Source organism: Apostichopus japonicus, chromosome 19, assembly GCF_037975245.1.
Source record: "Apostichopus japonicus isolate 1M-3 chromosome 19, ASM3797524v1, whole genome shotgun sequence".
Taxonomy (NCBI): domain Eukaryota; kingdom Metazoa; phylum Echinodermata; class Holothuroidea; order Aspidochirotida; family Stichopodidae; genus Apostichopus; species Apostichopus japonicus.
The window spans coordinates 30,105,614-30,132,731 of NC_092579.1; the positions used below are offsets into that span (position 1 = coordinate 30,105,614).

A 27,118-nucleotide genomic window follows, 5' to 3' on the forward strand; every position below is an offset into this window, starting at 1 on the left:
TAAATTAAGTCCCTATATGTTCTAAACAAGAACTATAGCTGTCAAAACAGCTTGTAGCTTTATAACATCTTAAAAACCTGATATTTTATAAAGCCCCAACTTGGACCGTTGCATCCTTGGGACAATGTAGTTTGCCATCAGCGGGACAATATACCTTGTGTTTCAAAAATGGGACGATTAATTCTGATTATTCGGGACCGATGGTAACACCATAAACTCTTTTTGTTGTAGTGCACGCCATGGCTATTTGGTGATTATAACACTGGTCTGCAGCCTGTATTGCATATACTCATTGCTAACTTATCTCCCCATTACAGCAGCACTCCCAAACTTCTACTGTACACTGTTTGACAGTGTTTGCTTTTAAAAGGACTGTAATGTCGACACTGCTTGGCCCTACACTGTTGCCACCTCAACACACACTTTGAAAACATGAGCAGTATGTGTCCTATCTGTTTATATGTGCTGTGCTCGAGTGGATAAAGGCGGTGGCATTTGAAGCAATGAGGCACAGCAATTGGGAGGTTGCGGGTTCGATACCCGGTCAGGTCATAGTAAAGTGGGTTTTTCATCCAAGAGCAAGCAACGGTTTTCCCATCTGAAATGACTTTCTAAAGTGAAAAGATACCAAATTTGAGTTAAAATGTTGAATTGGAAGCCACCCGACATGTAAGTTGTAATCTGTAAGCCCATGCAGGTTTCTCCCACATTTGCGGTGTTTATTATTATTATTATTATATACCATATGGCACTATCTCATTCTACAACCAAACAACAGTAGTACCATAAAATATAACATAGAAAGGGCTTATGGTAGTATATATTAAAAACCATCGAAAACTTTTGCAACCATAGAAATACTTGGGTTTCCCTTTAAACCATCGAGTTGACTTTTCATTTAACACAGGAAGTCGTCAGGTTGTATTGGTACATGCAGACACTCTGTTAGTATGAGAACGATGCATGTTAAAGGATCTTGAAGCCGATCAGGAAACAGACTTAGATATTTATGTACTTCTCACGTAAGATATGTCACTGCATGTTCACACAATGTACTATAATTACATTGTGTCATATAGCTCAGCTTTCATGAGGCTGAAGTGCAGATATGTAACATATTTTATGGCATCAATTGTATTTAAATTTAAAGTCAACTTTTGTTTAAATATAAAACTGTGACAGTTGGGGGTCCTGAGAAATTCCTTCTTGATGTTGGTTGATGCATTACTTGAGTGTTAATATAGTCAATATGGAAGAGCGAGCTTGGGGGGGGGGGGGACTGCTAAATTGTGCATATTAAACATGGTTTAATATTAAGTGGTTGGTAATTATATACTCTACGGTCGATAGTTTACAGCCATCCATGAGTTAATATTTACTTTGGAATAGTTGTGACTGGTTATAGTTCTGTAAAGTTCTCTCACAGTTCAAATTGTGGTATATATTTTATGTATGTACGTATGTATGTACATTAGATCCTCCTGCAAGCAGGAACTCGCGAAGAAGCCTCAATGGCTTATCAAAGCCACAAGCTGACCGAAGTCAATCAAAGTACAGTGCATACATATATAGTGCACATGGCAGAATCTGGAATTTAAACGTACTTGATACGTAAGGGTTATCGGCAAACATTTCCACAACTTCTTGCTTCGTCAATCACCGTGAAGGAAGGTTGAACCAAGGAGGTTCCGCAAGGAACATCCTCGATCGAACACCAATGTTCCAAATATGGTTGATATCCACACAGGTTCCATCGCAAGTTTGCCCTCCAAGGTAAAAAAAGGTCAAAATGATCAAAAAAGAAAAAAAAAAAACCTTCAGGACCTTAATACTCTCGAACAAAGTAGAAAGGAAAGGCTGTAAAATTATGAATTATGAACTTTGACAGCAAGATTTAGAAGAACGATGCATCATTCATAATTTGTAGTAAATTTTAAGCAACTCTCAAATTTTCAAACTGACTGGTTGTGCTTGATATTTTGATATTAAACACTAGTTGTTATTTTACTCTGCATCATGATGGTTTACCCGTATTTTGGCAAACTATTGAACAACTATTGAAGGTAGCATCTGCTATCTTCAGGAAAAGAAAAAAAAAACTGACGAGCACGCACTGTACATGTATCAATCCTATTCCAATAACCATCATCAATCATGTCTTTATCTTCTAATTTCTGTTTGTCTTCGAACTTTGTGTCACCCCTTTGTTTTAAAGTGTGTCTTAATTGGTAAAGTTCAGATCCTGTTTGGGATCAAAGTTTATCAAATGAAAGTACATATTAAACTAACAAATTACTATAATTATTAAAGGAGAGTATATATGTTTAAGCCATTCACTTGAAGTTTCCCATTTGTCCAGATGTGTGGCACAGTATTGTTTTCAAATCTGTCTAAAAGTCAGTCAGTCAGTACTATTCTAAAGGTGGTCTTAAGTTGAGACAACTATCCATTTGCTCTTTTAACAGTGGCTGTATAATCTCTTCAATCAGTACCTCAATAGATGGAAGCCGCTTAAGTTCACGGTGGGCTATTTCCTCTAAGGAAATCATGATGGTTAACGTATAGGAAGAGAGCGGTAGTGAAATTTCTGTGTCCGTTGCCTTTGCGGGAAAAGAGAAACTATTAATTATATTCAATGACAGGATGAATGTCATTGGAGCATATCTCTGAGACTATACTCTGAGGTTTGATATCACTGCAAACTGTGCAAGTAGCTACCAGTCTGTATTAAAGCTAGGCCGTCATTATAGTTCCCATGCATAGACTTAGTGTAGTAGGGGTTACAGTGCCCATCACACGATCGTTAGGTTTCCGGTTCAAATATTTCCTCACCAGGAACCAGATTCTCCCTTGATCTATTCAAAAACCGCTTGCTTTGCAGCGTCGTTGAGCGGATCTTCTTCCGTGGATTTGGTATTTTGGGGGGGGGGGGTTGCAAATTGGGAACTGCAGATTAGATCAGATCCCAATTAATCAATTGCCGAAACCTATTTGAACACATTACTGCAATTGATACTTTTTGTCAGACATAGATTTGCTTCGCTCCTAACTTACCTGTCTCCCCACAACCTTGTGTGTATGTATGTATGTATATGTGATCTTCCCGCAAGCAGGAACTCGCGAAAGAAGCCATGGAGGCTTATAGACTCGCAAGCTGACCGAAGCCAATCTCTCAGCACACATCCATTTAACGTCCATGTCGGGCACTCTTGTTCTCTATGTTAGCACTCTTGTTCTACTATGCCTAGAATGAACTGGTTAACCTTTTAACACTGCACGCCCGCTATGACCGGCTCCTCCGGTCAATGCCCTTCCTCATTCTACCATCCAAAGTGTCAGCATCTTGCGTTTTGGGTATCAAACAACCAACCTCTAGTTATAGCAGATATCAAAATAGTACGGCAGGATTAAAGTTTGTACACAGTAGTCTGAAGGTTTGACATGAAAACACAAAGTGTCACATTATCCACAATTTCATGTTGCGACGTCAGCTTCAAGCTGTCATTGACTTAATCGGAAGATCTTTACTTTGTCAAGGAACCTGCCACTCACTTGCAGGCTAGAGGTGTCTCTCTCAGTTACAGCAGACCTGTTACATAATTCCCCCCCCATCACCCCCACCAACCCCACCACCCCGCCACCCCCACCAACCCCCACCAACCCCCTCCCCCTATATCAATTTATCAAATGTGTTAGTGGCTCCAAGTCAATGCTGACCTTATTACCCTGATACTACTTGGGGCGACCACCATCCTTTGGTACATACCTCCTTCACTAGCTTTGCTTGGGGAAGTTTACTATAGGCCTGCATGTTAATAATTTAATACGTTACCATGCAGGTTGGTTAATGTAAGTTAAAAATTGCTGTACGGTTGACATTTATACACAGTATATCCCCAGATAATCTACAGACAGATGATCCCCTCATGTGATTGTATATTGTATTGTATTGTTATTGTATACATGTAGCATTCATTGATGAATGCATTTGGTGTTTTTTACTCTCTACAGGTGAGATGTTAGATGTTTTGAAAACAAAGGGCACCAGAGGCTACAATGTGTTCATAAAGATACTGGGTAAATTCCACGGTGAGCTGTACACCAACATGACAGGAAAGATTCCTCCCGAGTCACCTCTCGAGATCACCGATTCCAGTAAGTTTAAGCTAGCCGACTGGCTGACCAGTATCTTATTCATTATTTGGCTAAATTGAAAATTATAACAACATTATGTAACATCTTGGCCAAAGACACTGAGGTATCCATCTAAAGTGAAAGTTCAATTACAATTTGTCTCCTTTAATGCCACACATGTAGCAATTTTGCCAAACGTGCACAAAAATTTATTTAATCGAGTCGACTTTTAATGCAAAATTTTAAAATCTATATCACTTTGCCTGGCCGTGCCCTCTCCACCCGTTGTCGTCGTTGGCTGTAGGTTGCTAGCGCTCAAGCTGACAGTCTTCTGCAAGACACTTTGGGTGGGTGGGCATGGTAATGTATGGAGGCGTGGTAAATAGAGCAGCCCTGCAGCCATCCTGGCAGAGAAATGTTGGGGTAGTGGCTAAAGTTGTTATTAAGTGCTGATCCATAGATATGCGGTAACTGATAGTGGAGTTATTGGTAGGAGACGGTCATGTTTTTATCGTCGGTAATTTATTCAATGCAGGTAAGTATTGGCCCCCCATCAGCGTACCTACCCTGGATCAGGTGACTGCCATGTTGAAGGAACTCCGAAATGTGGAGACGGAGTTGTTGAAGATGAAGACGACCAACGGGAGACTGTCTAAAGAGAAGAAAGAACTTCAGGAGAGGATTGCGCTGTTGTGGCGCCGTTGCCGAGTCGAGAAAGAAAAGAACTTGGACAGAGATAGGGTAAGATGAACCTCCAAAGAATCTCCATTTTTGGGGGAAGAATTTGTGGAAAAACCAAAACCAAGTATTGCTATGTGGCAAATTTGTCTATAATTTCCCAATAATTAGTTTTCATGGTTATTCCCTTTTTTTTTCCCCTTTCATTCTGTTTGCTTTATGAAAACGTTACAAAGCTCAGACATTTTGTGTTTTGGAAATTGAGCTTAAAGATCAATAGAGGATATGTGTAAAAATGAAATATGAAATCTAATGAAAAAACTATGGAAAGTGAATATACAGAGATAAATATCATGTAAGGCAGATTCACCGAAACATTTTGTTTAATTATACATTAAAAGAACGTAAATAAATGTCTTGTTTGCAGATCCGAATGAAAGAAAATGTAGTTGTAAATCAAAAATATATGTCTTTCATATTTTTTTCTGATTTTGAAAGATATTTCATATATTTTTGAGTGGATTTATGTCATGCTATATTTTTCTCTATATATATATATATATATTTCTCCTTTTGTTTTTTATATAATTTTATTCTAGTTGGAGGCAGAGAGGAATGACATGATGGAACAGTTGACCAGTGTTACCGGGAAAGCCCTCAGTTACAAGGAGGAACTAGAGATTGCCAACAGTAATCTGCATGAGGTAGGCGATGTTTAAAGCCACAATTTACAACAATATAAAGAACATCTACAACCAGTACTGTATAGCTAAAACATTTACATTTCTGGCCCTTTAGCAGGTACTAAAGATTTTAGGAAATTAGCCGCATTCTCTGGCAGAATGAATGTCCTCCAGAGTCTGTTGTCCACTAATAATTTCTGGTCAGTTTGGGATGACCGTTAGAATTAAAGGTGTGGTCCCTGTGTGATTAAGAATATTTAAAGGATAATTCCATCGCATACACATTGGGGCTTTTAATGTGAAGATGAGGCTCTTTACAGGCATGAGAACAAACAGTCATACAAGTGGTGTCGATTTGCCGAGCTCAGTGACGGGGAGGGGGGGGGGTGTGGTGCATTGGGGAAAGATTGTAACTTACATGAAGTCCCATACAGTGTCCCTCCCATCCCTCTCAAATTGGACATCGATGCTCGGTGCAGATGATGCTATCTTTATAGACAGGTCTAACGGTCACCCCCTTTCAGTGTCTCACAAAGTCGATAAATTCCTTCTTTTCCTCCGTGTAGCTGAGGCTGAACAACCTGCAGGTGAAACGAGAGCTGGAGAAAGCCCAGCGAGGTTTGAAACAGCAGAGGCAGAAGTCACTCCAGATTGAGAGAACCTACAGTCAGAGTAATAGCCGAATCAGGGAGGAGTTACAAGAAAAAGTCTCCAAATTGGAGGAAGAATTGAAGAAGATTGACCAAGGACAGGTAAATCGTTTTTTTATATACGAAGATGATTCAACTGGTCGATTTTACTTTGCAGATGGGATGGTGAATGTGAGACCAGTCATCTGGTCGGCTGTACACCAGGGACATTTATGTCGACAGGAGTATATTATGAAAGTGCAAATATCTCCCCTTAGTTGACCCTCTGACCTGGGGCTGCAGTGCCTCTCTGACCACTTCTCTCGTCAGGACGGATCAACGTAGCTGTATTTTGAAATAAATTTGTTCATCTAAATGTTGGTTTTCATTTGACAATAAATTGTAACCAAATCCTTTACCATGCATCCATGTTTTATTACTTGATCAAATGTTTCTGGTTTAGCCGTTATGGTACATGGCCAATTATGGCGTCCAAAAATGCGAGAAAGTGGTTTATAGTGTCACTTAAGAATCAATCCGTGACTAATTTTTCCCCCTACAGTTTTAACGCTGCAGTGATTCCTACCAGGGATCTTTAAAATTCTAGATGGCTGAAGGATATTTCAGTCTTCCTCTTACCTACATGATTTTGTGTGGATAAACTGTTAAATCTGACTTAATAAGTATACTAACATTCCACCCATAGGCGTAGGAGGCTGGGGGGGGGGGGCTGCAGCCCCCCTAACCAAAAATTGTCTGTGAAAATTCGGGCAATATGCTGAGAATTTTCAGGCACCTACTGAAAGAAAAGTAATTTGCAATGTGTTTTTCAATCCCTAGAACCCTTATAGTGCTTGAAGTAGTTATGGTTACTTAGACAATTGTTTGACAATTATTATTATTTTGTATTATTATTTTTTTTAATCCTCTCACTGCCAACAATTGTTTAAATATCTACGTTTGTGCTATAATTTTTATGATCTAAAGTTTTTAGTAGGGGGAAAAATCCTTGATTAAATCATTTTGACCCCCAACAATTTCTACTCAATAGGCAATTTTTTTTCCTTTTTTGGCAATTGAGTAAAATGCTTTGGATAGGTACCGACATTTATACCTGTCGGTGATTAAGGAATATGATAGCAGGATCATGTGCACACTCCTTCCTGCCAACCATGGTGAAAGATGCACCTTGAGGAAATGATATATTCGATCAGGTTACAGAAAATATTTATACTCTGGCAGAAAAAACAGTACCAGTGGATGCATTTTGATGTAGAACTGTTTCAGCAGCTAACTAAATATCGAAAAATTATATCCGTATTTTGAAATGTATGAAACTGTTTTTGTATGATATTACCTGACTGTTTTGTCGAGATGAAGAACGGCTTTTTTTGTCGGGTCTAATGTTGATTTTGCAGCTGCAATTCTGTTTGTCTGAAGGGTAATGAGCCATTAAAATCATCACACCTGACTGGTACACCCAATGCTGAGATTCTTTTGCTACAAAAAGCCAGGAAATCATGAGTTTTGAAAGACCCCTTGGTTTCATCATATTTCTTACTGGCAGTGAAAATAGCAAAGAGTGTTTTAAGAAAAAGAAAAAAATTCAACTTCAACAAATTTAAAATGCATTCTTGTGTTGTAGAATGCAATAAAAAGATTGTCAATGGTGAAGTGTTCTGAAAGGTATTATATTTCTAGAAGTGTTTTTAAAACAAACCCCTCTGAATAAAGATTGTTATAAACTCTGTAAAGGTTACAAGTGCAAATGCATTGTCTACTTCTGATGCATTCTGGGTTTTTTTTTTCTTTTTTTCTTTATAAAACAGTAGGGAGTTGCTTTTATACTTTCTTTAAATTGTCTTTAACATCTGTTTTTTCATTTTTGAAGGTCACTAGATGCATCAAAACATTTGAATGTTTTATAATGTTTGTTAGTGTCCTGTTGATATGTGTGTATGTGTGTATTGATTTATATGTATGGATATTAGTAATATATATACATATGTATAATGTATATTTTCATATGTATTCATATTTATTTCATTTAATTGCGTTTCGTTTCCAATGTATATATTCTCTTAAAAGCAGTACTCCTTATTTGTCAATTATGATTCATATCTTATTTCTCTGCTATTGTCTAATACAATTTTCTTTTGGAGTACATGTGGATTTTTGGTATCATATATTTGTTAATATTCATATTTATATATATATATATATATATATCCATATATACGTAAATGAAATAATTGAAATCATAGATGAATAATCAACTGATGACATTTTCCGTCGATTCCCTGTCACCCTCTAGCACCATCGTATATCTCAGCCGGCGTCTATGCAGAACTTTGACAACCTCACCAACACACCAATCAACCAGCAGCTACTACAGTTACAGACAGATCTCGAGATAATGACCAATGACAGAGACCAAGCCATCAGGAAGGCAGAGGACGCCACAGAGAGAGCTTACAGCATCATCAGGGAGCTGCACTCTGCAGAAGAGAAACTGGCAAAGGTAAGAGCAAAGGTTATAAAAGTATCAATTTAAACTGTGTTAAAGGGCTGTTCTTACGTTTAGGCCGTTACCCTTGGTCATAGCTTGTGATTTAGACAGGCATACTGATGTACCCTAGCACTTAGAGGCTGAAGTGATGTCTTTTTGGTTCTGATGATACCCACTGTTTGTTGTGTTACACTGGTTTGTAAAGTAGTGTTTATATTTTCCACAACTATTTGAGCAGCAACTTTGCGAATTCATTCTTGGCAGCGAAAGTCCGTCACCGACCCGCGTCAGCGTTTTTTTGTCACGATAATGCAAAACAATGTTTGGAATACGTCCAATACCAAAGTGGGTCTAATAATGTTTCGAAACAACATGTTTTGGAGACACGATAAAGCTGTTTAATCATTTTCTATCGGGAATTGTTAAACTAAGCTATTTTAAGTGCCCTAGCTTGAGCAAAGGTTAGGCCATGAAGTAAACATCCTACTAAGAGCATGTGTTGAAGAGATCAGTAGCAGGTATGGCTCTAGTGACAAATATGAGTGAACAAACACAGCAGACTGTGTCAAGGATGACCGTGATGTTCCTGTGTCAATAATGAATCCGCTGTTCGGGTGATGTTCAAAGATGTCAACCGCGACTGGAAGATTTTCTATCCAGCAGAGCCATGAGGGGGAGGAGGTGGTTGGGGTGGTGGGGAGGGGGAGGTGCACAGGTGTATATACTCCTGCCTGTTTGTAAAAAGCTTCAAGTACCCCTATTCATTAATAAGAAAGACTAGTGTCCATTTTTGTACTGTAAAAGTATCCATGTATCAATTAAAAAGTGATCTTTTCTCGAGGAATTAATTTTTTTTTTTAAATTGTAAATTTATACATGTTGATTTGTTTGCAAAATATTTCATAATACTGGAATTTGTGCACCAGATCTGCAGAGGATCCATTTTGCTTGCCTTGAGGTAATTTTGTGGTTTGCCCTTTCAAATTAAAGTCATGTGTCGACACCCTGCGCCTTTGAAGTCTGCACCCAACCCCCTCCACTGGATGGGGAGGGGGGAGGGCCAACACTCAACCTAGATCAAATCCTCTCCTATGAAATTGAGTTTCAAAGAGGTATATTATAGCATAGATCCTGCAGTGATATAAACCAGTCACTGTGATACATAAATCACTCAGTTTTGGGTGTGTGTGCACTTTTGGAATATATTGCAGTACTGCTGTATGTCTGTCTACAAACATTGGAGCTTGAGCTGTAAACATAGATTATGGTTTTATAACCCAGACTAGAATCTCTCTCTATAATCCAATTTTATCCAGGGATTAATTTTAATGTTCATATATATTGCAAAATGTGTTACTCATAAAATAGTGAAGATGATATTTATATATAAAAATATTAAAATAAAATTAAAATAATAATAAAAGGCTTTCATTTATTTTATGTTTGTATTCGTGTAACAATTGTACCATTGTTTTTTTTCTACATTGTCGTATAACATTTTCCGCACTGGATATTAAATTATTCCCTTCATGCTGCTATCCCATATTTTCAGTTCTCCCAGGAGAGGGATGACCTGCTGATCACACTGGAGACTCAAAAAGACGAAGCCGAGATGCAGAAACGTTTTGTCATGCTAGCCGAGCACCAGTTGGCGAGAGCAACGGAGGAGAGGAAACAGGTACTGTGAATTAATAGTGTATAGTGTAGGAATCTTGTAAACGATGATCCATCGATTAAGCGTAGGTTGAAGGCTCTTAACGTTACCAGCCTTGAAAGATGTAGGGACCGATGTGACAGACGAGGGGGAGGGGAAGGGGGAGGGGGGAGGAGAAAAGCATCTTTCATCATCTCATATGTTTGTGCAGAATTTTCTATCGATGCATTTAAATAAGAGATATTCATATGTAAAACGAAAGTGCAAGTAAATTTTGATCCAATCTGTAGTTTTACAAAGAGCAATTAATTTCCCCCTGAGACGAATATAGAGGCCTTGAATAGATTAGTTTACATAGCACCCTGAGTACTATAATTAAGTCCTCACATAACGGTTCTAGTGAAAGAAAACAAAGACAAACATGCCATTTTTAAGTTTACACCAGCTTCCTGTTCCTCTTTTGTGTGATATGGCCATGGTGTCAGACTTTGTTAATCATTCGCCCAGCTAAGGCTAGGCAAGGGGATTTCCAATCCCATTCCATTCTGAACTAAAGATAGATATATCTAAAGTAAAAATCCTCCTAGCTTCTGGAGTTGGGTGTCATGTGTGTTTGCACTCTCCTGTTGAACATTTGTGCTAAAATTTTTGACTGGTGGAAGTGTGTCAAGGGTCATTAATTTGCTCAGCTGTCCAGGCAGGAGGGAAATCCCCCATAGGTCACACGTGATCGACGACCCACCGAGCCTGTTACAGGAACTTAGCAAGGGGGAAGTTGGAAGTGCAATTTGTCATTGTTCATTCCTCACTTATGTATACAAGTTACTTATAAAGGAAAGACAAATTGGATTCTCGAACATTCTCAAGTACCTGTTGACCTTTGAGTATATTGTCTTCAGTGTACCCGGGCTTCATCTTGTTTGCTTTATTAATACTATCATACGTGGGATCCTGCTTGCAGGAGGATCTAAAAATACATACAAATACTGTACATACATACAAAGTGCAGTACAGCGATACATTACTCTGAGTGTGCAGTGAAAATAACCCACCATTTTTGTTTTCCGGGAGGAAGTAGTGAGGTACTACAATTGCACTTTGAGCTCTGTGAAATCCAGATGATATATAAGAATGTCAAAGTCCCATGCAACAGGGGAAATACTAAGGTATTTAAATGACATTCACAATGCATAGGATAGCCGGTTATATGTTTGTTTTTTAAAAACCATCGGCCCTCCTGTAGACCTGGAAAATATTGTCGTGCACAAAATATGTCACTTATATATAGTTATTGTCAAAATATATACTGGTGATATTATAGCCTATATGAAAGGACTGGGTAAGTTTCATAACAACATAAATCTTTCTAGCTCTGAACTTCAAGAGGAAACAGTATTTCCCTCCCCACCCCCACCCCTCCCTTTTTACCCACCATCTGCACTCGTATTTGCAGTATAATTTCTCTCGCAATTACACTTTATTTGTTTCAGTAAATAGTTGCACAAATTATAGTTAATGTCATAACAGATGCTTATCTGATGCTCGAAATTTGGCAACAGAATATGTTCTGTTGCATGTCAAAACAGACATTAATCGTTTTTATTCAGCCACTACAGTTTTATAAAAGTGTTATCTGGCCTATAGCCTATATCACCTGATTTGCATATAAGAAGCAGGGCTGAAGTCCATTTGTGCCACGACCTGCGGAGGCTGTAACAATTTCTCCTTGAATTAATCTTTTGGATGCAAAGAAGAATTCTATAGAAAAGGATTTCACTTCAAATTACTACAATGTTCGAGATGAGTTAAGGGTTAATCTCTTACTAATTGAGTTGGTTAGAGCATTTTAATGAATTTAAAAGTGACCCTTTTTCCCTTCGTATCTCTGAATTCCCGACAACCCTCATGGCTGTATTGAATGAGATTGGCATGTGATTGTGGTTACTATGCAATGTATAAGCACACAGGATATGATCGCATGTTATTTATCGTTTTTTGATTTTCAACAGAGTTTGCGTCACGATGAAGAATATATATTTTTAATATCCACACATGTCTCATGAATATTAAAGTCACACCATGTGAACCTAAGTTTTAGATCCCCGGATGTTTTTCTGGCGTATCGGGAACGTATCTGGTAATTCCTCTTCTCTCTTCCCTTGCAGGCTCTCACAGAGAAGAACTCACAGACAGAAAAATGCGCCCGCTTGATGTTGCAGAGAGACAAACTCATTCAGGAGCAGAGAAGTCTCCGCGCCGAAATGACGACGCAGATGGAACGGCTGACCAGTGCCAATACCAGATTAGTCAAATACAAACGGCGTTACAGGGTTCGTATGTATGGACGTGAAGTCCAAGCCTATAGTCCTTGTTTGTGCGTCAGTATGTAGTAACCTTGTTTGGATAAGCTTGTCGCTAAAGCTATAGGCGTGGATATTTGGCGTCCATTATTCGAACAGTCATAATTTCTAGAGGCAGTTCAATGAGCTACACTGACAAGACTGTTTAATACCTGGTTTGTTTCTAACAGTCCAGGAATGAAGCCAAATCTGCTGTTTCTCATTTCCAGGACAGCTGCACGTAGGTTGTTTATTGGAATAGAGGCAGAGATATACCTGCACTTAGTGTTCCTCAGAACACAAGGAAGTACTAAGTGAAATAAAGAATAACAGCAACGTTGTCTGTCTTACCTTATTGTCAGAACAGTCAACAGTACAATAAGGATATACATGCATAGCCTGTATGTATATATATATATATATTAAATTGAAATCGTAGTGAGTTGGAAAATATTAATGTATTTATTTATATACCGTATGTATAATTATTTACATACATTATATATATTATTACATATATTTATATATATATATATATATATATGTATATATATATATATATATATATATATGTACCGACTGTTTGTGATCTTTAAAGCAAGAGAAAGGGAGCTTAAAGTATGAGTAACATCAATTCAGTAAGTGATATTGTAAAGGATTAACAGCCAAGTTGTTTACTGTTTCTCGCCCCGCACAGAACACTAGTATCAAGCTACATGGTGAATACAAGCAAGACACCGAGGAGGACACAGCCAGCACTTCCAGCGAAGACTTGAACGACAAGGCGTCCTACGACCTGGCACCCCAACCAAAGGAACTGGACCCACCGGAAGAGGTTAGGAATGGGACAAACTTTTATTTCAAAACATATATATTGCAAGTCTGCAGCTAGCAATTATTTAGCGATTATTTGTACTGGGACAGTTGGAAGTGAAAGGGGGCATGGGGGGGGCAGGCGCGGATCCAGAGGGGGGTCCAGGGGGTTTGGACCCCCTGCTCTTGGCCAAAAAAAAAAAAAAAAAGAGAAAAAAAATGAACTATAGTGTGCACGCGTGCTACACGTGCCAAATATGCCTAAAAATGTCAATTTTCAGACCGAAAAGTTCAAAATTGAGGTGGTGTTCGAATTTTTTTGGGCAGTGATGTGGCAGCGCAGTAGGCTGCATAGGATGCGCAAACGAATTCTTCATGAGAGATCGTTTTCTGTGGTGAGAAGGCATAAAACTGTTCTCCGATCAACAATGGGCGAGGAACGTCTCACAGCTCTTGTTCATATGAACACGTATTATAACACTCCTATCGACACTGACGAAGTGGTCTGAAAGTTCATTGAGAAATATCCACGGCGTTTGTTCTCTCCAATCTACCATGAATAGATCATCAATAAAACTAGCTAACTCGTACTGATGCAGATACATTTCGAGTGAGTTTTTGTAGGTGCTTTGAATGGCTAAATTGAAGGGGGTTCCCTGTTGTACTTAAATATCCAAGAATTTCACAATGGATAGAGGGAAACCCACTCCCTTTAGACCCTAGGAGCACTGGAGGCCAAACCCCTCACCCTTCCAGAATCCTGGATCCGGCCCTGCATCAAACAGTGGTGACGAAACGGGAGTGGGATTGGGGGCTAAAGGCATTATGATTTTTGTATCATCTCAACTCATCTGATATGTATTACCATATTTCATAGATTGTTTTTTTCTCATCAATTGAGAAATAGCAGACATGAGATCCATATTTTCAGGCTAGGTACATGCAGCTTAGAATACTCGGGAAGTGCCGTTTCCGGCCATCTGGGGGGGTTTGTAAAGCCAAAATTTTTCTGGTACGCTCCGCGCCACCCGATGGTGGCGCTCCGCTTAGATAGTCTTACGTTCAGGCGTGGCTGGACCAGTCAGACCCCCCTGACACAAATCCTGCATCCTCCCCCGCGGGGGGGGGGGGGGAATTGGTGGCTTGCACATATGCTACTAAATATATATATATATATATATATATATATATATATTTATAGTAGCATATATGCAAGCTGCATACACAAGCTGCTATCATCATTCTTAGCTTGTAATAGTCAGTAAGTTGTTATGACAATGCTGAAAATCTTGGGCCCTCGGTCTTACAGATAAGCGTGAATGTCTTCTTCTTTGAATGTTATGGAATATAACTGTGTGTGACAGAAAAGCACATTTAATACGAAATCTATATTTTAGGGCCAGGACAAAGTATCATCACACTGGCTACACTGTACAACATGTTTCTTTGTACATCAAATCCAAAGGTAACTAAGTTATGTCTTTTCATTTTGATCGTTTTTTTTTTTTAAGAAAACCGATGTGTCGACTTCATCAGACAAGAGGTCTTCGAATGCCACCACAGTCTCTTCTCACACAACTTCCTCCGAGATAGCATCGTCGGGGCACATGCACGACTCTGATGATTTGGAGGAGATCACTCCCCGGCCCCGAGATCGGGCCCATGCATTCTCTAAGGATAATTGCGAACGTAGACCCAGCGACGACCTCATAGTAAGATTTGCTCTCTGAGTAGTCGTTTAATTTCTAGTACATGGTGTTAAAATGACGTGTGAAATGTGAAATTGTCAAAATCCTTTTTTTTTCTATCGTAGTTCCCCTTTAAGGTGGGGAGGGGGAGTCTGGGGGGGAGTGGCTGGTATAAAATGTCCCTAATAATGGATTCATTGTCTTGCCACGAGAGGTAACGAATAACTTTACACCTGCTAATTGTAATCAATTTTCCTGACAGCACAGACATATTTGTTAATTACCAATATCGGTAGACTTAACGACTTATTCATCTCAACTGCCTGACTGAACATGACCCAACTTGACGGTCTTGACCGTGACCATGCATAGTCATTCCATTGCACTGACCACCCCCCCGCCCTCCCCAATACACACTCACAGTCTGATGTACGTGCAAACACAGCTTAATTTCTGTTAACGACATAACCACATGATTCAGTAAACATAGTTTGTATAGATATACCCTTTACTTTACTACTAGTCAAACCAACCAATCTTGCTTTGAATTTGTCAGAGCAAGTGTTTCTTTCTTTATACTGTCGAGTATAGCTAACAAAAACAAACTGATCTTATTAACTTTATTGCTCAATATTTTAATATGCACAAACCAAACATGAAAGAGGGTCTCTTTGTAACAGGGGACACTAAAAAATATCAAAAACTCTGCCCCCTGAATTTTTGAAATTCACCCGTTATACACCTTGGCATATTATGCAAATTAGATGTGACGTCTACTGCCCCCGTTCTATTATGAATACCGTTATGTTTGTTCCCGTTGGCTCAGCATTTTCTTTATTTCTTGATTTTTGTTTGACTTTTATAGGATGGATGTTTCTCAAAGAGTGATTTTCCTGATGGAGCGTCCACTGATGAAGATTCGATCAGTTATTGGACCAGTTGCAGGCAAAGAGGGAGGACCCAAAATGACTCCACCAAGGTCCATGTGAACAATGACGAATTTCCACTGAAAAACCCTCTGATCGGCTTCGAGTAAGTGAAATGTGTATCACTTTCATCTTTAAACTTTCAACTTATACAGATCAGCCAGACAGCAGAGTCCTCTTTAAGTATATCCCATATCGTTCTCCGTTGTTAACCTGTTCACATGTATTCTTCTGACAGATTCAGTTGTGAATTTGTTAACTTGCTGTGTGCCAGCACTGACATGTCATGTATAAGATTGGAAACAAAACTGTCACGATTTTAATTCTAACAATTTTGTCATAAACTGTGTAGAGATTCGATATGTCATGTGTTGTGCATGTAAGCAATTGCATCAAGTATTTTGTCAATCAAAACCAGCTGACTTTTTTCCTTCTTTTTGAAAGCCTTTTTCCTTCGGGTGTAATGTCCATGTAAATATTCATACTTATATTTTATAAATCCAATTTTGATTATGATCGATAGGTCACTGACAGGGTCTGCCACCAAACCAGTTAGGAGAAGAGGTAATTATGAATATTCGTTAATAAAGGTTAAAGTTGATACCCAACTGTACGAAAATGTTATCAATGTCATTTCATACGTTTCGAATTCAGGTTATCTGGAACTGTGCATATTTCTATTAGCCACATTTTTTGCTGGTTTTAACTTTGAACTCTGCAGCACCCCATCCGCCCCCCCTCCACCTGCATTGTATTGCCCTGTATGGCGGTGTACAGTGATGCATAAAACCAAACTTACCTGCAAACAATAGGGTTAAGCATTGTTCTATTTACACCCATTGTGGAACAACTTAACAAAGTATTTAGTAGTTTACTTGAGCTTACTATCTTTCGGCTGTACGGACCATCAATTTCCTTGTTACGCCTTGCATATACAGAATTTGTGACATGTAGCATGAAAGGACTATTATTTCCCATCCCACGCCACACATTTGAAAACCTACTTATTTATCAAGACAGAAATTTATCCTTTTGCAAGTTTGAAGTTGGACTGAATTAATTGAAAACACACTACATATTTTCAAGCATCATTGGTATCATTACCTCTATCAAAGAGGTAAACAAAATTGCTGCAACTTAAACTGAATATTTCTTCTAAATATGTTCGATTTTTGGTTCCACCTCCTTTTTGCACATTTTTCTTTGTATTTTTAATAATATAGGCTACACTTTTTTTCATTGTATTTATAATAAATACACCATTTTCCTCTGTATTAATACAAAGGAAAAAGGTGTATTTATTATAAATACAAGGAAAAAAGTGTATAAATTTATAATAATATACTTTTTTCTTTCTATTTATATTACTATACACAGTTTCTTTGTATGTATAACAATATACACTTGTTTCTTTGTATTTATAATAAAGTACACTTTTTCTCTGTATTTATATTAATATACACTTTTCCCTTTGTATTTATAATCATGTACACTTTTTTTTCTGTGTATTTGTAACGGTATACACCTTTTTTCTTCTTCTTCGAATCTATAATAATATTACTACATCGTTTTTGCCTCTTAGAACGAAAACACAACAACGGGCTGAAGCGAAGGTCCAAATCTTTCAACGACCTCTCGAGCCTCTCCCTGGAGGACGAACTGAACATTGATTTAGAGTTTGACCTACCTTTCCAAGATCACCAGGGATCAAGGTATAGTCCATTTAATAAGGGAGACTTTTATCGTGATAAATACTACAATAGGAACATGAATATGCAAGGTTCGCTAGAGACATCCCTGGAGAGGTCCTCGGACGGAGGAATCGCCGATATCGACTCCTCCGGCGAGATCAATTTGGAAGAGCTCTTTAGGATGCGCAACCGTAGAAAACTGTCCTCTGCGTGGATTCATAAGCTATTTGAAGTCGGCAAGAATATGATCCATGAGCCCAAAAAAAAGTATAAGGAAGATGGCATATTTAAAAACTTTTGAGGGGTTTTCTTGCGACCCCGACATAAAACTAAGGAATGATTGTGTGTGTGTGGTCTTGATTTTGAAGTGATTTGATGCAGTGATAAAAATTTGAAGGTTCAAATTAAAAATCAGGCCATTAGAAACACGACTGTCGTCAGGATAAGAGGGTAATTGTAGATATAATTTTGCCAGGATCATAGATCTTGTTTTAAGATTTCGGATCCATTTTTGCCCTCTAAAACGATCGCTTTTTTCCTGGATATCGTATCTGAAATTGAAGTACCGTTAGTATTATCCGTGTTCAAAACTTCAAGAAGATTCCAAAGGTTTTTGGCCCCAGCAAACTGTGCTCGTGCAGATAATGATCTGTACAAATCAAATTGGAACAGGCGAATTGCTCAGCGTTGTAAAACTATCTCAAAAGAGATGAAGTTTTCAACAGTTTCTGTTATAACAATTTCAAATCTGTTTTTTTCTTGAGTAATATACAGTCCACTTGAAATGAAGACAGAACAAAGCAACTAAAAAAAAAATTTTCTTTAAAGTGCCATCATACCATCATAATATTTACACGATACTGTGTTACGATTTTATGTGACACTGTTGGATCTCCACCCACATGATATTCAGAACAGTATTAGCATAAATTAGCATAAATTCATCTATTTCTGTCTCCTGTCTAAAAAGTGCATTTCCAAAATTGCTGTCTATACAGCTCCTCCACCCGCCCTTTATTCATTTCATTTTCATAATCAAATCATTTCCATTTTCTTAATCAAATCATTCTGGGCGTGAGTCTCGTGTTAAAAGTTGAACCCAACCTATAACTTTGTTGGTCTCAAATGTACCAATTTGCACAGATAGATAAGCCTTCCAATTACACATCATCACACCGGGAGGGCCCGGTTTGCAAAGCAATGTCTGGGCCGCCATTTTTATAATTTGGACGTCCTTCTTAATTTTACCCGTTCTAGGGTAAAAAATTAGCCAAAATTTGTCACCAAGGGTACATAAACTGTTCTGCTTATTGTGATTCTAGAGTACCTTTTGGTACTACAGCGTAGAAGATGACGTCAGGCCTGCAAGATTGGTACCAGGGTTCGTTAGTATTAGAAACGACATACTTGTCTACTCATTAAGAGTTATGTTTATAGGAAAATATTTGTATGTAAATATAGCAAAGAATGTTTTGGAAAGCATCCTTCCATTATGAATATGATTTATCGCAGTACTTTAGCCAAAAAGCAATTTTCTTTTTTATAACTAATTTTTTTAATTTTTTATCAAAATGTAAATATTTGTGTCTGGTCTTGTAAAAAAGTGAAAGTTGTAGCAGGTTGTCATAGTGATTGCAGACATCTTTGTATTATACATCATTGTCTCATATTACATTTATAATCATAGCCATAAAAAGAACCATGATAACAAAATTTCTAGTAGCAAAAGGTTCATAATTCTACCCAATTTTTCCCTGCTAGATGCTATACAAATAAAATTGCAGAAAGGCAATTCTTGGGGCCTAATAGTCATGCAGTTGTGCAGCTGCTGTGTAAATAAAGCTAAAAAAATGTACATCTTGCAACCATTGGAAGTGTGTAATATTTTGATACCATGTATCTTCAAATCATAGCCTTTCTTTGAGTGCATGCTTGGAACTTTCCAAATGAAGTCAAATAAATCCAATGTACCTTTCCACTAGGTCGTCATAACGACATATTGAATTATGTCACAATGCAAAAATGGTAATAGTTAAAAGCAAACACCAAACTTCACTACAAGTTTATCTCTTCTCGTATGTACAAAAATCAGACAGGGTTCCTCAATGGCTTTAAGTTAAAATAAGAAAGTGGTCACCAGAAAGACAAAAAGGTATTTGAATTAAAAATATAGAGATCTGCGGTAATTCAAACTGTGCGGTGTACTATGGCTAACTTTCATATTTGTTTAATACAGTATTAAAACATTAGCATCATTTCTTGCATGCCCAACTGGATTATTAACTTAATTAAAATGAGATTGGCCAATGTGTATGAGAAACTAAGTAATATGCATAAAATATAAATACATACTAATCATCGCAATTAATGCTTATTAATACAAACTATCTGCACAGTGTGGACTACTGTGCATGACATTGAAATAGTGTAGTTTGTTGCCTAAACACTGTGCAAAAATCTTGAAGCTGGCCAGTTCAAGTGTAAAATTCATGTAACTCTGCTAATGGCAAATATAACAAGCATGTAGTGGCATGATGTGGCCTCGTGTGAACCTATGCTTAGGATGGGATATGCATGTAAGAATGAATACTCTACAAGTCAGCTTAATGTAGTCACATGTAGGCTTATACTTAGGTTGGGACATATGCATGTAAGACTTTGTTCCCTACTAATTTGAAACTGTAAGTAGCTATCAAAAAAGATACTCAGAATACCATAGGATGAGGACAGAAAAATGACTAAAGGGAGAGCTTTTTTGACAAATTTTGGTTTTGTAATTTACAGGTCTGGAAGCAGCGTAGATGGTATCAGGTAATGAAATTGATATCTTCCTCAACATCGGCTTCACATAATCCCAGATATCCATCGCTACATAACAGTCAATCTGCTTTTATTTAGAATTAATTTTATGTTTGGTTAACAAGCAAGGTCATAATGAGTCGGTGGACCAGAAAGAAAAAAACCCCAAAATAAGTAATGATAATTTGGGGTTGTGCCATCTGAACTTCAGAGAAGTTATATTTAGGGTGGAAAACAAAAGATATTAGAAATACTGTATAAATGTGTTATAGTTGAATGTTGTGATGAACAAAGTATTATCCCCTCCCTGCCTGACCCTCCCCTCTCTCCCTTGACCCTACCCTTAGCCAATGTGATCTTCATCATAGCATCCAATGAACCAAAGCTTAATGCAGTGAAAGTAGCCATCATCTATTTACACCTAAGATGAGAGCTATATCGCCTTTGGTTTGTGAATAATTTGCTTGCAAAGTTTTCATCGGGAATGTGTTTGAATGTTGTTATCAGGTTTTTTTTATTCATAGTTTAGCTTTGCTAACATTTAGCCAAAATCTGTCTCTTACTCATTAAATCAAAAACAAAGCCAATCTCTGTTGTATCAATTTTCATCCGTAGTCAGAAAGGTTGCCTTCCTAATTGGTATTCTAAAATTGACGGCAAGTAAGTGGAAACATTTACCGCTGGATATCGCCAAACCTTACTCTTCATTGAAACTTCTGTTTTCATACCAGTGGCCATTATAATCTTAGTTCATGGCTGTATACCAATGCGCATATCTTTCATGTCTGTGCCACTATCCCATGTTAATTTGCCAGAGACATCCTGCCCCACATTTCACTATGTACCGAATTCATCTACTGTTTACACTGTTTCTCTATTCCTTATGAAGAACTTTCAAGAACAGGTACAGGCTCTGAAGTAAAGCTAATTACATGCACACATTGTGTATTCTTTACCAAAATGTCTGAAGTATCACACCAAAATCCTCCCCCTCCCCGCTCCCCCCTCCCCCCTGCCCCAACACACACACTCTTCTCCATCTCGACAGATTCATGGAACACTGATTCATGTCAGCAAGCCAAACGTTTGAAGTTAAATCCTGATGTGAATTTTTCCTTCACAACATTTTGCGTGCTGGACGAGGGGTATTATAAAAAGGATCATGATTGGTCCATTCATGACCTCTGACACGTATTCTCTTCCTTCTCTCTCTCTTACGATTCTCAGGTTTAATGCAAGGGACGCCTGTAAATCCTTTCTCCTTGCGCTGAAAGGAACAGACTGTTTGTCTGAATAAATCAAAAGACTCTACCCTGAAGGTTGGTCACATTTGTTCCATGAGCAGGCATAACAAAAAAAACTGCACTGCCCAACCCTATAGCACTGCATGATGGAGACCACAATTCTCCCATCAAACACAGAGTCGCACTGTTAATCAAAAGTCTTACTCCGTTGTTTTAGCGGAGTAAATATTTGGGGACTGAATCTGTAGATTCGAGTCGAAATCAATATAAAATGCAGGAATAAGGAATTCAAAATTTTGATTCTTTTCAAGCAGTCAAGAGTTAAATAATGTAGTTTATGTACTGAGTCACAGCGCTTTGCCCAAATGATTCAAAGTTTTCGTAGCATGTTGAATAGAACAGTTAAACTTGACCTGTCAATCATCGTCAGTTTGTGAGACCATCATCCCCACCCCCGAATTAAATATGTAGAGAAAAAAATTGAGTTAATTCTCACTGTTTCGCTCTCTATGGGATCACAACTAAGCAACATTTGCATCTCGTCATCAATATGAACATTAAAATTATTCCATATTTTAAATTTGGCCTACCTTCATTGGTGGTGTATCCTCATCTAATCTCCATTACACCCCCACCGCCCACCGCTGCCCCCCCACACTGCCCACCGCTGCCCCCCACACGCCCACCGCTGCCCCCCCCCCACACCTCCACCCCCCACTGCACAGGAAGCATTGATGAAAGCATTGCTATGGATTTGTGTGTCTTTCACCCTCCAGACTTGGATTTCACACTTTCACAGCAATTGCACTTATTCTAGGCTAATTTGCATATAAGAAGAAGGGCAGAAGATTGTTCATTCTGTCCACGACTGGTTTGGTTGGCTAAATGAAATCATATTGGCAACATTGCTGGCAGACAGATAGAAAAGAGATACTTCACAGTGCTTTTGGTGAACTTTTAAAAAATAGTAATAATAATAATAATAATAATTAGATAGCTGAGGGGATTTGGTTGTGGCGATTTGAGGGATGAGGGGATTGGTTGTGTAACTTTAGTCCATGAAATGAGACAGATAATAAACAAGTCTTTGAATAACAATAACTTACTGTAAACCATGTCAAAGGATGGAAAATCATTAAACAATTATGATGCAAAAACATAATCAAACATGACTGAATCAGGGTATTCCCCAGGGGTAAGGATATTAATATTTTGTTTCAAATTTTAGAACTTAAAAAACTTTTTTTCATAATTGTGTACAAAACTGTATGTAATTTTTTTATTGATTAAGAAAACTAGAAAGTGCATTATATTTTCTCTCTTTTTTTATTATTGGTATTATTATTCGAAAATTTAATTTTCACAATGTAAATAAAAATCAACAGTTGGGAAATACTGAGAGGTTTTCAGTAAACAAAAAAGAATAAAGTAACTCTTGACTTAAGTGAAAGAATAAGTAGCAATCATAACAAAGTACTTTGTATCCGACATAAATAATCCAGGAATTGAGAACTGATAAGTTGCTTGTTTGGGTGTATAGGTTTAAGGTGAGGTCTGTATAAAATTTGCATTACAAACTGCATTACAAACAGAAATTCTTATCCATATAAAAGGATAGAATTTTATTTTATCAACGTTTTTTTTACATTTTCTTCACAAGTGCACTCACTGTGTGTATACTTGATATTTTTAAAACTACGAGACATATTAGCTGTGAGTAAAAAGCAGTCCCCCTTCTTTGCAAACACCAGGTTAAAACACTACTTTCAAGAGCAGTTGCACCAAAGATTTGCGATATTTCCGAAACCATCATAATAATAATAGTAATGATAATAATGAGGTTAGAGTACTGTTAATCGTAGAAACTGGACCAATTTGGCAGAGGAGTCAGGGAAAGAGGGGTTGAGAAAAAAGCGAAAGTTTCGAAGTACTTGAAAACTTATTAGGCAACTGCATGTTTGTCTTTGCAGCAGAACTTATCATTGACAAACCATAACATTTTCTAAATCACAGTGGCATTATGAGATTCCCGTAATGCATGTTTTAGACGAATAGTTAGAAAACAAAGGATATGAACGGGCCATGTTTCATATAGAAGAAATGAAATATTCTCTTGATTCATTTCTTTGGTTCTTACCCTTTTGTTTATTGATTTTACATTTTGTTGTGGGGGAGGGGTATATATATATATTTATATATTTATTTATATATATATATATATGTGTATATATGTATTTTTTTGTGCACAGTTCATCACATTGTTTGCTTGATATGTAATTGATATGTTGCTGTTAGTATGACAATGAACATCTGCCTAGTCCACAGAACTTGTAAGCCCTTTAAGTCCTTCTGATGTTCTTTTGTGACCACTATTTGGCAGAGTATGCATGCGGTTTAATACATATTGCACTGTTCAGGAACATGACATTGAAATTTATGCAGTATGCAAAAAAAAAAAACAATTTCCAAGCAGCTTCTTTGGGGGGATCTAGTTTTGTCAGTTTTCGATTCTATGCAAATTACTCAAATCTCGAAACAAGACTCCTTCGGTTTCAGTTGAAATACAGATGGAATTTTTGGTCAAGGTTTTTTTTTGGGTTTTGCATGCGAATGATGATATGAATGTAACGTATAACAAGAGTTTAAATTGTGAAATGGGTCCGTCAAAATTTCAGATATAAACATGAGAACAAGATAATTATTAAGGACTTTCACCTCCGAAGTAGGGCAATTGCTAATATGTATGTAGTATGGGTTTTAATTGGGCCCCCTAAGGTTTACATTATTAATTAAGCAGAAAGATTGGTTAAATTATGCCTAAATATTTGATACTTAGTCACTGGTTTAGATTTACAGATGAAAAGGCTAACAAAGTTGGCGTCTTGCATTATAATCATGTTCACTTTGGTATGATGAAATTTCTCCATTTTTGAAAATCGAATATGGTAACAATAAATTCAGGTAAAGTATTTCATATATTTAAATGATTCAGCTCTGTTAACAGAAATTTCCATACGAAATGAGTTTAACTTTGTAGTACGTCTTGCCCATATATCGGTGTTTAGTGGTTTAACTTGGCATTCTTCCAAGAGCCTTGGTAGGAACTTGGCCTGCCTTGAACTTTTCTCCCATCATCATGTCTGTTGTAGTTTTGCTTTTTTTTCCCTCATTTTTCTTCTGTTTTCCCACTTTTCTTCTCTTGCTTTTTTTACAAAATTTCTCATCTTTCTTCGCAAGAGTGACTTTTCTAATTCCCTGTCAATGTCAACTATGACCTTAAATGGATTGGGTGGGGGTGGGTGGTGGGTGGGTGGGCATGGGGGAATTTAAAAATGATTGACGTTACTTCAGAGCTAGGAGCTAAAATCATGGAAATGAAATATGTTAAAATATTCATTGGTTTTCGGTGACCAAATTTTGAGAACTTGATAGCTTACTCTGTGTCTGATCTGCTAGATTTAAAGCAGCTTTTTGAGTTAATTTTTGAGACAGCATTCGTGCCAACCCTTAATCAAATCCCATAAGATATTTCGATTGAATTATTTGGGCAAGTCAAGTTTCATTTCAAAAAGTGAAAATTGAAGTCGAAATATGTGAATATGAATATGAGGGTATATGAATATATGAATATGAGGGTAACACAAAAATTGAAGAGCCGGGGTGTGAATGAAATTTTGTATAGGGATCGGGATCAACACTTAGACTTTATGGCATTCAAGATCTGTATTTGGCTTGACCAAATTCTAACCTTAGTTCAAGAACTATAAATTCGGAAGATTTGGGGTAAGACTGCCGACCTAACGCAAAAAGCTGCTTTATGGAAGCAAAGCGTAGAAAGTGTTTCAGAATAATCGTGAATTAGAATTGTGTCGCTATCTTAACCATTTCATTTAACATTGGATATTTAGTCTGTTTTAGATACATGCAATTATTATCTACCAAGTAGTTTAAATATTCATGAGCCTGGATTGCCGTATACACAGTTTTATATTATTGCTATAATGCTATACATACTTCATGAATTTTTGCCAGGTGCTTAATTTAGCTTAATTATTGTTACAATCTTTATAAACAAAACATACAATGTAGCCCATGCCAAGTGCCAAGATCTTGGTCTTACAGTATGTATCAATACATTTCATTCAATGGATATCATAATCTTTATCATCATTTTCACAGGTGGTGTCGTTTTTCTTTGTAGTACATTTTTTACATTTTTATTCTTCTTTCCAGTAGTAGCAGTAGTACACACTTGCCTTCTTTTTCAAGCCGGTCTTCTCTCCACATTTTAGCTCTGTAGTAACTGCCTCTTCCTCATTATGTAGGGTCCTTAATATAAACATCTCATCGCGATGATCACAAAACTGAACATGTTGTCATGATACAAAGAGTATGTTAACCATAACTAATATATACACGCTTCAAACATTGCCCAGTAGCAATATCTATATTCTCCCTCCCCCCTCCCCACATTAAAAAAAAAGTATAAATGTTACTTGTAAAAGATATTTAAGTAAAATTTGCAATGTACAACCAAAATTTATAGATTTTAATTTTAGTACATATAAAGTTAACCATGTGTACCATCCCAGTGGGCGTACTATTAAACTGTTAGTAGCTCAATTTGTAGTTTTTTTTTTTTTAGTCCAAGTAAGATCATAATGGATAATTCCTGGAAACTAACCTTACTTTAGAGAGACTATACGATAAGATACAAATAAATGATACCTTAAATAAACCAGAATTAAAGGTAAGTCCAACTTAAACATGAAAACTTCTAGTAATTTGAATTGAAACCTATTTCTAGATATATTTGATTAATTGTGGACAATGTTTGATACGGACTAAATCCACCCCACCCAAGTTAATTTTGACTATAAATCTAATTTCATATCATAAACAAAAGAGGAATGTTTAAGAAAATTTGTGATCTATTTTGCATAAGATCCGTGAAATGAAAAAGTGTCTGTCTGGGCGACGAAAGTTTAGAATGGATAAAAACCTACACTTGTTATACAAATGTCCACATGTTGCAAATCATATCTAACCGTCTTACTCTGATTAAAAATTGCATAGTTTCTTGTGAATAACATTTTTAGCTAATGGTAAGAGCAAAAGTGGCTTTTCATAAAGTAAGGAATAACTAGGTACAAACCTTTGAAGATACAGATTCTTATGTTAGCCTCTCATAATGTAGATTTTAAAGAAATTTATTAGCTGTCCAAGTTAGGTAATGGAAGGAAGGAAGGGAAGGGGGTATGGCATTTCAAAATCAATCTTTGACCGACAAGAAAATTAAAGTTCACTGATTTATTAGACTACCCACACTAA

At 37.3% G+C, this 27,118-nt stretch overlaps 2 protein-coding genes across 11 annotated transcripts in view; one reads left to right on the plus strand and one right to left on the minus strand.

The window, feature by feature from the left end:
* Positions 1–27,118, minus strand: part of LOC139960090 (tyrosine-protein kinase Fer-like) — a 134,743-nt gene that overhangs the window by 71,075 nt on the left and 36,550 nt on the right. The window lies entirely within an intron of this gene.
* Positions 1–27,118, plus strand: part of LOC139960074 (caspase recruitment domain-containing protein 10-like) — a 53,752-nt gene that overhangs the window by 15,537 nt on the left and 11,097 nt on the right. For 2 of the 10 annotated variants that reach the window (XR_011790311.1, XM_071958128.1), the window contains exons 3-15: positions 4,012–4,155; positions 4,670–4,875; positions 5,412–5,516; positions 6,062–6,247; positions 8,439–8,645; positions 10,186–10,311; positions 12,453–12,617; positions 13,324–13,461; positions 14,951–15,151; positions 15,993–16,159; positions 16,577–16,617; positions 17,636–17,765; positions 20,529–20,555. Coding sequence is in view for 7 of the 10 variants with exons in the window: in XM_071958128.1 (XP_071814229.1) it covers positions 4,012–4,155; positions 4,670–4,875; positions 5,412–5,516; positions 6,062–6,247; positions 8,439–8,645; positions 10,186–10,311; positions 12,453–12,617; positions 13,324–13,461; positions 14,951–15,151; positions 15,993–16,159; positions 16,577–16,617; positions 17,636–17,765; positions 20,529–20,555 (1,843 nt within the window). In the remaining 3 variants the exon portion in view is untranslated. Of the gene's footprint in view, positions 1–4,011; positions 4,156–4,669; positions 4,876–5,411; positions 5,517–6,061; positions 6,248–8,438; positions 8,646–10,185; positions 10,312–12,452; positions 12,618–13,323; positions 13,462–14,950; positions 15,152–15,992; positions 16,160–16,576; positions 16,618–17,635; positions 25,952–27,118 lie in introns of those variants that run through there. The other 8 variants (XM_071958131.1, XM_071958129.1, XR_011790309.1 and 5 more) reach the window with 8 other exon arrangements.